The following is a 9,336-nucleotide window of genomic DNA, read 5'->3' on the forward strand; positions in this document are numbered from 1 at the left end:
CTGGCCTTGGCAATGGGCAGGAGTCGGGCCCCTCCGTACCTGCCACCAGGAGCTGGGTGGGATGACTTGGTCTCTGAGCTGCAGCCCCACCCTTGCCCTCCCCGTGTCCCCATCTGGCTGCGGCTCTGAAATGAGGATGAGCGGGTACCCATGCCGCCCCCCTCCCCAGTGCCGTCCATCTGCCCTCCGCCCACCCCCACCGGGAGTGCAGGTGTGTCTGCGGCCTCCCAGGGTCAGGGGAAGTGGACAACCTCCAGGCACTCCAACAGTGCCAGGCTCCCAGGACACAGGGCACACTGCCCAGGACCCTCCCAGCACGGTCCCTAGAGGCTCCCAGATGGACACAGCGTCCAGGAAAGAGCCCTCCTGCCTCCTGGGCGTGAGGGCAGGCGCTTGGCCACACGATGGCTAGCATTTCCCAGCCCTCCCAGCACAGCCCTCTTAGTACCTGGGGCGTCATCACGCCCAGCCCCTGGCCACAGGGACAGAGGGACACAGTCACAACCACTCACCCCACCCACCAAGCCCCAGGTCTCATCCTGAAGCCACATGCACTGCTCTCAGAGACCCCGCAGCCCACCCAGGAAGGCCGGGGCAGGGGAAGAGTGATGGGCTGGGGTCTATCCTGAAGGCCCGAGGCACTCAGGGCTCTTCCTGACGGCTCTGTGTTTGTGGATCCAACAGGTAGATCCCGGGGCTGACTGAGCCAAGGTAGCATGTCCTCTGGCCTCGAGTTGCAGAAAGAGCCAGAAACCCTGACACCTTCCCCCTCACATGGGAATCCAGACGACACAGCCAACACTGTGTGCGCTCCGGGAGACCGGAGGGCCGGGGGGCTGTGAGCAGAGCGGCTGCCCGGCTCAGCCCTGCACCCAGCCCCGCAGAGGCAGGACGGGCGGGAGAACGGCCCCCCAGAAACCTCAGCACCCCCATCGGCAAAGCAGGGCAGGGAGCTGGTCAAGCTGGAGTTTTCCCAGGACAGTGTGAGCGCCCCCGAGCCCACATGCACCCGGGCCCCCCCAGTCCCGGAGCTCTCGCAGGGGTTCTGGAGGGCAGGGACCATGCACACAGCCCCATCCGGGGACAGGCGGTGTGAGCCCAGGAAGCCCGGCCGCCCTCCCAGCAGGGGTGTGAGAGGAAGGCCCTGGCATGGGCTGGGTGCCTGCACTGGGCGCTGAGCGCCATGTGGGTACTGGCCACCTTGTCTGTGCCACCGTGTCCCCAGGAACCTCCCCCCTCTGTGGCCCCTGTCCCCTGGGGGCACCCAGAGAGGCCCACCAAGGGGGAGAGCAGCTGGACCACCCCGGGAGGCAGTGGTCTGTCCTGGATCCAGCCCAGAGCCGCCCTGAACCTACATGTGCCCAGCCTGCCCTGCCCTCAGCCTGGAGGACAGCCCTTGGGAGGGGCCGATCCAGCGGCGTGGGCTGGGGCTGGATGGGCCACAGCAGGGGCCCCCTCCCTGACCCCTCAGCCCACGCAGTGACAGACGCCCTCGGGAGGCATCAGCTCCCAGACCTGCGGCCCTGACCTCCAGGAGAGCAGATCCAAGGCCGGGGACACCGGAGCCAGAGTCCCCAGGGATGGCAGAAAGGCCCAGTGGACTCAAGGGTCCCCCCGAGGCCCAGCCAGCCTCGGCAGAGCCGTCTGCCCTCGCAGAGCCCAGGCCACACTAGGCAGCGTCAGGCTGCCCAGGGAGCTGGGAGGAGTGCAGGGCGCCCCTTCTGTCTGAGCCCAGGCTGGGGAGGGAGGCGGGCTCCACAGGCAGGAATCCGTGCTCCACACAGAGGTGCCCGCTGTCCAAGAACATTTCGAACTGACCCATGGAACCAAACTGTCCGGGTTTCTCTGTCCCAAGTGTTCATGGGCCTGCACACGCCAACGTGCACTGTGGTTTCCTAGGGAGGATCGAGGGGTCCCCAGGTTGGGGTGGCCACAACCCCTGGGGAGAGCACGGATGCACACGAACATGTGGGACACCTGGGCTCGGTCCTGCTCCGGGAACTGGCCTGCACCCCGCTCTGGCCTCAAGGCCGGCCCTGTGGAGCCTCGATGCACGGCAGGAGAGGCCTCTGACCCCCGGGGAGCTGCTGGAGGGCTGACCCGCAGGCTCATCTTGCCCTGACCCTGAATGGTGGGGTGACCCGCCCCCGCTCCGCGGGTCCCCAGCAGAACAGATGGCTGCGACACTGGCTGGGGGCAGCTCCCCCTGAGCCAGCACCGGCCAGAGAGCAGTTCCGCAGGCTGTCAGCACCCTCGGCCCACCGCCTCCTCCTCCCCCGGCAGTAACTGCCCGTAGTCAGCTGGCCTGGCTCCGCGCATTCTGCTGTCCAGGCCGCCATCCGACCGGGGCACAGAGGCCAGGCCCTGCTCTGGGATGCCGGGAGCCGCCAGGACCCGAGGGCAGGTTCTGGGACGCCGACTCCAGCTCCCTCGCTCGCAGACCCCTCACGAATCACCCTGCCTGGACAGAGAGGCAGGCACAGCCCCAGGAACTGAAAGTGGGCAATAGGGGCCTTTCCTGGGATTTGCCCCCAAACAGCGACAGCTCTGGCGGCAGGCACAGCGGGCAGAGCGGACACAGGGCTGAGATGCCTGTCCAGGAGCCCAGGAAGAGCCGGGGCTCTAGGCTCTCCAGGGCCCGCTGCCCCAGGCCCCCTCCACAAAGTCTCAGGGCACTGCCGGGCTGGGGGACAGGGACGTGGCCACCTGAGCCCAGGAATTCGGACTCAGGGCTCCTCTCCGCAGCTGCTACGTTTCATTGACTCATTTAGGCGCCAGGGCCCTGGGGTAAGAGGTGAGCGCCAGCCACGGAGACTCCGCCGTGCGGGAAGCGGCAGACTCCTGGGGTGGTGAGAAGGGGGCCCAACACAGTGGGGGTGGCGTCGGCAGTGGTCATGGACACCCCACGGGTCCTCAGAAGGCGGCCCCTTCGGCCCGAGCAGGACGGCGTGTCCACACGGGGCCGGAGGGCAGGCTCAGGCGGCTTCGTGCGCAAGTTCCCTTCCACACGCCATTCTTGGGGGCAGGGGCCCCGGGCCAGCCTGTGAGGACCTCTCCCCTGTACCCGGGCCGAGCCGCCCACGTGCAGGGACCCGCACATGCCGCACTCCCCTCCGCAGCGCCCTCCGCTGCCCTGTGTCCCGCTCCTGATGCCCCACTACGCAGGCCTGTGGGCACTCGGGGGGCAGGCACTTGTCTCATCGAGCCCCCCCTTCACCGGGCCAGGCTCCCCTGCTCCCCTCCCCTGCAGAGAAAGGCGAGAGGCCTCCTAGCAGAGCAGGGTCTCAGGGCCAGCAGCACTGCCCCGCCCGTCTGGGCCCAGCCATTCCTGCGTCCAGAACAGAAAGTGTCAGGCCGCCCACCGCAGCTGCCCAGGGGCTGGAAAATGGGGCACCGCAGCCCCTTTGCGAGTGGTCAGCTGCCTGGCTTCACCCGCCCAGCGGGCTGCCAGGAAAAGGTCAGCCAGAGGGCCGGGCACTGGCCCCTCGGCCCCAAACACGCCCAGGGAACTTCCGCACCCCAACTCTTGTCAGTCCCCAGGCGGCGACGGTCCAGGAACCCACACGGGGCACGTGGGCCGCACAGATTCCCCAGACACCATCCAGGCTCGCCCACCCGAGCGGGGCCTCCACGTGCACCCCGCACTGCCCTGCTGGGTCCAAGAGGCCGTGTGCCAGCACTGAGCACATCACTGACCCCAGCAAATCAGAAACTCATCTGTACAATGGGACACGCACCCAGCCCACCCCAGGGCACGCCCAGGACTGCCCTTGCAGCCCAGCGAAGGGCAATTCACCGGAAGAGTCCGGACCGGCTTCCGGGGGTGTGGACAGGGCACCAGGGCCGAGGCAGGGAAGGGCAGAGGGCAGATTCACAGGGTCCTTTCAGGAAACCACCCAGGAGGATGGGCGGGACTCCAGCCTGGGGCGGCCCTGGGGAGGGGAGGCTGGGCGGCCTTGTCCTTCTCCGCAGACCCAGCCTCGATCCTGCCCGGAAGGCAGGCCCCTCGTGGGCAGGGGCACTGGAGCGGCCTATTCACCAAAAACCCAGCCGGGAGGCATGGGGGCAGGTGGGGCGAGCTCACAGACCCCCAGGCCCGGAGGGTCTGCCTCTTGGTGGATCCTGCTGTAATTATGTCATTAGAAGGCCAGCCCGTCTCAGAAGCCAGCCCTGGGAGAAGCCCATTGTGCACAGCACAGGCCTGGAGGACACAGTCATCTTGAAAGACAGAGACGCCTTTGTGGGTGGTGGGGTCTGGGGGACAAACCTGGTAATTAAACGATTCACGGAGCGAACATGAATGCCCTTCCCAGAGTCGCCGCTTTGTAAGGGCTGGGATTCTGTGTGCGGGCAGCCCCCGGGCTGTCCTGGAGCAGGAGGTCTGCAGACCCGCTGCCCTGAAGGGACGCGGACCACCAAGTACAGGGCAGCAGGCCACACCTGTCCCAGCCGACTGTCACGGCCAGCAGGGCCAGAGCAGAGGGCAGGGTCAAAGACACCCACCATCTCCATTCAACCCAGCAGGCCCTCCCCACCCCCGGCCAGAGACGGCCCCCACCCCAGGCAGCAGAAGACACCAGTGCCAGCTCCTGCAGGGCGTGGGGCTTGCTGGAGATTTCGGGAACTGTCCTCAAAGGAGGGGTTTAGGGCTTCCCTGGTGGCACAGTGGTTGAGAGTCCGCCTGCCAATGCAGGGGACACGGGTTCATGCCCCGGTCCAGGAAGATCCCACATGCCGCAGAGCGGCTGGGCCCGTGAGCTATGGTCGCTGAGCCTGCGCGTCCGGAGCCTGTGCTCCGCAACGGGAGAGGCCACAACAGTGAGAGGCCCGCGTACCGCAAAAAAAAAAAAAAAAAAAAAAAGGAGGAGTTTAGTGCAGCTAAATCAGGCGTGTGTGGAGAAGCCAAAGGCCACACTGTCCGCCAGGGCAGGGGCAGCAGGGCAGAGCAGAGCACAGTGGAGGAAGAGGCCTGGTCGGGCGGGGCAGCTCTGCGCACCCCTCAGGGAGAGGAGAGCCAGGTCCCAGCCTGGTCGTGGCCGGTAGCCAAGAGCAGCCCTCGGTGGTGTCTGGACCTCGGGCCAGGGGTCAGATTCCCACCCTCCGACACAGTGGGCAGCACTGAAGGGCCGCCTGGGAGGGCTGCTTCCTCTCCATTAATCAATTATCCCAGTTTAGAAACAAAGTCACCCTTGAGCCAAGGCCAGGAGCGCTGGACCCGCCGGGGCCTGCTTCCCACCCGCACGCCCTCAGGGGCGGCCGCCTGCTCCCGCTGCCTCCTGGCAGAGCCCAGGGGCCCCCACAGCCCCGCAGCCCTGCCTGCCCACTCCCTGGACCCCACCAACTGATGCCCTGCTCCGGTGGGGAAAGAGGCTCCTTCAGAGGGACAGGCCTGGGCGTGGAGGCTCCAGGCAGGACCACTGAGGTCCCTCCCCGCAGAGTAGGGTGGGGCTGGAGGGGCAGGCCCACAGGCTCCCCGGTCATTCCAACCAGCTCAGAGGGGGACGCTAAGTCTCCTCAGATTCCAGGCTGAACCTTCCCTGCCGTCCATCCCCACCAGACCCTCTGGGCCAAACTGACTCACTCCCTCCACTCTGCTCCTCTGCCCCCACCTTTCTCCCACCTGGAAAAGCCCACCCTGCCCCACCTGCACCTCTCTAAGCCTTCCTCAGCCCACAGGCCCTCCTCCAGGAAGCCCTCCGGACCACCCGGCCCTCTCCTGGGCGTCAGCAGTGACGCCCTGAGAGCTGTGTGGACCCGGGAGTGAGTCCCAGAACTGCCTGAGATGGGCCCAACCCGTCCATTTTATAGGTGAGGAAACTGAGGTCCAGAGGGTACCAGGGCCAAAGCTTCTTAGATCAAGAAGTACCTAAGGTGACTGGGCCTCAGACCTCAGAGTCTGCCCTCGTTCCCCGAGGTCAGCAGAGACCAGGTCATGAGAAATGACCAGTGTCCACTGTGTCACCATTTATGATACAAAAGGAAGTTAAGACGTAGTATGTTCTAAAGCATACGTTTTTCTTGCCTGTTTTTCCTGTAAGATTCCAGGGCAGCCGGCCGTGGGAAGCACTCGTCCCTGGCAGATCTTGGAGGGGCGGGGGGCGGGGGGAGGCCTCTGCCGTCTCTCACTCCGGGCAGGAGCCCACCAAGGGTTAGGGGCTGCCCGAAGGTGCCGGCCCGCAGGGTAGGGAGGCCGGCGGTCCTAGAGGGCATGCCGACCACAGGCCACCCCAAGGGAGAGGCCGCGTGGGTGCTACCCCCCACGGGAGCTCGGGGACACTGTGCGTGTGGGGACCCCAGGAACATGGGGCCATCCTCCCCCACCCGTCATCCCTCACATCTCTCAGCGGGCCGGGCCTCTGGGGAGCGAAGGTCGCCACCACCCCCCAGGGCACCCCGAGCCTCACCTGCACTGACACCTGTGACCTGCACAAACGTCCCCCATACTTTATCCCCACAAAACAGCGCGGGGAGTGGGGTCCGGCACGTTACCCTGAGGCCCACAGGCGTGTCAGATGACACGATGCCCGCCCTGGACGGACAGCCGCCCTGGACAGACTGCACCGAGGCCTTGTGCTGGGCCCCGCCCTCCCCGCCCCCCCAGGCCCCACCAGCACAGGCTCCCTTTGTGCTCCTGTATCTCCTACAGAAAGCCTTGGGGGGGGGAAGGGGGGGCGGCAGGCGGAGGTGGGGGGGCGGCAGGCAGAGGTGGGCAGGCAGGCCCAAGCTAAGAGGGAGGAGGCACCCAGGCGGGGGAGGGGCTCTTCCTGAGCACTCCCCTCCCCCTTTGCTCTCCACCATCAACCCAGCAGAGTCCCCTTCTCCCTCCCCCACTCTTTTGTTCAAATGAAAGAATTTGGGGGAACCAGAAAAAATACGGCTTTTATTTTCAAAACTGGTATCAGTTATAAATGGGGGGTGAGTTACATATGCCCAGCTGTGCCAGGTCTCAGGTCTGGCGGCCCCAAACCCAGCGTGGAGGGACCGGAAGGGAACAGGGGCGGCCTCTGCAGGGGGCATAGTCCTCACACCAGCTCTGCACACCCAGCCCTGCACGCCAGCTCTGCACACCAGCCCTGCACACCCAACCCTGCACACCAGCTCTGCACACCCAGCCCTGCACGCCAGCTCTGCACACCCAGCCCCGCACACCCAGCCCTGCACACCCAGCTCTGCACACCCAACCCTGCACACCCAGCCCCGCACACCCAGCCCCGCACACCCAGCTCTGCACACCCAGCCCCGCACCCAGTCCCGCACACCAGCTCTACACACCCAACCCCGCACAGCAGCTCTGCACGCCAGCTCTGCACACCCAGCCCTGCACACCAGCCCTGCACACCAGCCCTGCACACCCAGCCCTGCACACCCAGCCCCGCACACCAGCCCCGCACACCAGCCCCGCACACCCAGCTCTGCACACCCAGCCCTGCACACCAGCCCTGCACACCAGCTCTGCACACCCAGCTCTGCACACCAGCCCTGCACACCAGCCCCGCACACCAGCCCTGCACACCCAGCTCTGCACACCCAGCCCTGCACACCAGCCCTGCACACCCAGCTCTGCACACCCAGCCCCGCACACCAGCCCCGCACACCAGCCCCGCACACCAGCCCCGCACACCCAGCCCTGCACACCCAGCCCCGCACACCAGCCCTGCACACCAGCCCTGCACACCCAGCTCTGCACACCCAGCCCTGCACACCCAGCTCTGCACACCAGCCCTGCACACCCAGCCCCGCACACCAGCCCTGCACACCCAGCTCTGCACACCCAGCCCTGCACACCCAGCTCTGCACACCCAGCCCCGCACACCAGCCCCGCACACCAGCCCCGCACACCCAGCTCTGCACACCAGCCCTGCACACCCAGCCCTGCACACCAGCCCTGCACACCAGCCCCGCACACCAGCCCCGCACACCAGCCCTGCACACCCAGCCCTGCACACCAGCCCTGCACACCCAGCCCCGCACACCAGCCCCGCACACCAGCCCCGCACACCCAGCCCCGCACACCAGCCCCGCACACCAGCCCCGCACACCAGCCCTGCACACCCAGCCCCGCACACCAGCCCCGCACACCAGCCCCGCACACCCAGCCCCGCACACCAGCCCTGCACACCCAGCTCTGCACACCCAGCCCTGCACACCAGCCCTGCACACCAGCCCTGCACACCCAGCTCTGCACACCCAGCCCCGCACACCAGCCCCGCACACCAGCCCTGCACACCAGCCCCGCACACCCAGCCCCGCACACCAGCCCCGCACACCAGCCCTGCACACCCAGCTCTGCACACCAGCTCTGCACACCCAGCCCTGCACACCAGCCCTGCACACCAGCCCTGCACACCCGGCCCCGCACACCAGCCCTTGAACACCAGGCCTTCCTTCCAGGAGGTGGTGCCCTAGGAGGAGGCCCAGGGGCCACCCTCCAGCTTTGTCTACTGCTCCCTGAAGGCCACATCTGCCACCCAACTGGCCATTCCTGGAAGCCCCCGACCCTGGAGGGCCACGGACTGGTCATGAGCCCAGTCCCCCCCCAGTACAGATGCTCCTGCCTGGGAGGTGGGCAGGGTGGGGACCCGGGGATCCACCCCTCTCTCCTCCAAAGCAGATCTCAACCGTGCTCCACCCCCAACAAGGCCTGGCACCGCGCCCGGAGATGGCATGGCCGGAAGGTTCCAGGTGCTCACTGTGCCAGACTGTGCTTCCAGCCCCAGCTCTGCTGAGCAGTCAGCAGCTTCCGGGCCTCCCTGACCCTAGATTCCTCTTCCACGAAGCGGAAGAAGTGAGGATTCGGGGGGCCACGCAGGCAGAGCGCAGTAAGGGCCAGGCGGGTGTGCCCGCCCGAGAGGCCGTTCCCACAGTGACCGTGGGGAGCAGGGCTGCTTTGGAGGCAAAGCCAAGCCTGGAGCCCAGGCCGCAAGAGGCTGGCAAGACTGCGGCTCCCACCCGGCCCGCCCCCTCCCCGCAGCACCGAGGGTGGGTCTCCAAGCCCAGCAGCTGTCCCAGGCGCCCATCCAGCTGGGTGCAGAGTGCGCCCCTGCCAGCCCGTGTACCCTGTGGTGCCCAGGAGGCCGAGGGTCAGGGTCTCACGGGAGGGGCGCTGCTCAGTACAAAGGGAGCGCCCATCAGTTATGCTCCAAGCTGGGCGCCCGAAAGAGCGCCAGGCGGAGTGGGGGCTGGTGGCCACAGGGAGCAGGGCGGAAGCCGAGGGGCTAGAGAAAGACTGGCCCTAGTGGGGGTCCCGGCTGCATCCCGAGGGCGAGACCAGGGACAGGCCACACTGCAGAGTCACATCCTCGTGCTGCTGCCCATCAGGCCACAACCCAGTCCCAG

General features: G+C 67.0%; 1 protein-coding gene across 1 annotated transcript; it reads left to right on the forward strand.

Moving 5' to 3' along the window:
* Window positions 1-3,098: 3,098 nt before the first annotated feature.
* On the forward strand, window positions 3,099-8,754 carry LOC137220219 (uncharacterized). The gene is made up of 4 exons (XM_067729974.1): window positions 3,099-3,165; window positions 7,046-7,194; window positions 7,263-8,562; window positions 8,612-8,754. Exons 1-4 carry the CDS (start codon window positions 3,099-3,101, stop codon window positions 8,752-8,754), a joined length of 1,659 nt encoding a protein of 552 aa, XP_067586075.1.
* The last annotated feature ends 582 nt before the right edge of the window (window positions 8,755-9,336 follow it).

Source organism: Pseudorca crassidens, chromosome 2 (genome assembly GCF_039906515.1).
Source record: "Pseudorca crassidens isolate mPseCra1 chromosome 2, mPseCra1.hap1, whole genome shotgun sequence".
In the NCBI taxonomy this organism is placed as follows: domain Eukaryota; kingdom Metazoa; phylum Chordata; class Mammalia; order Artiodactyla; family Delphinidae; genus Pseudorca; species Pseudorca crassidens.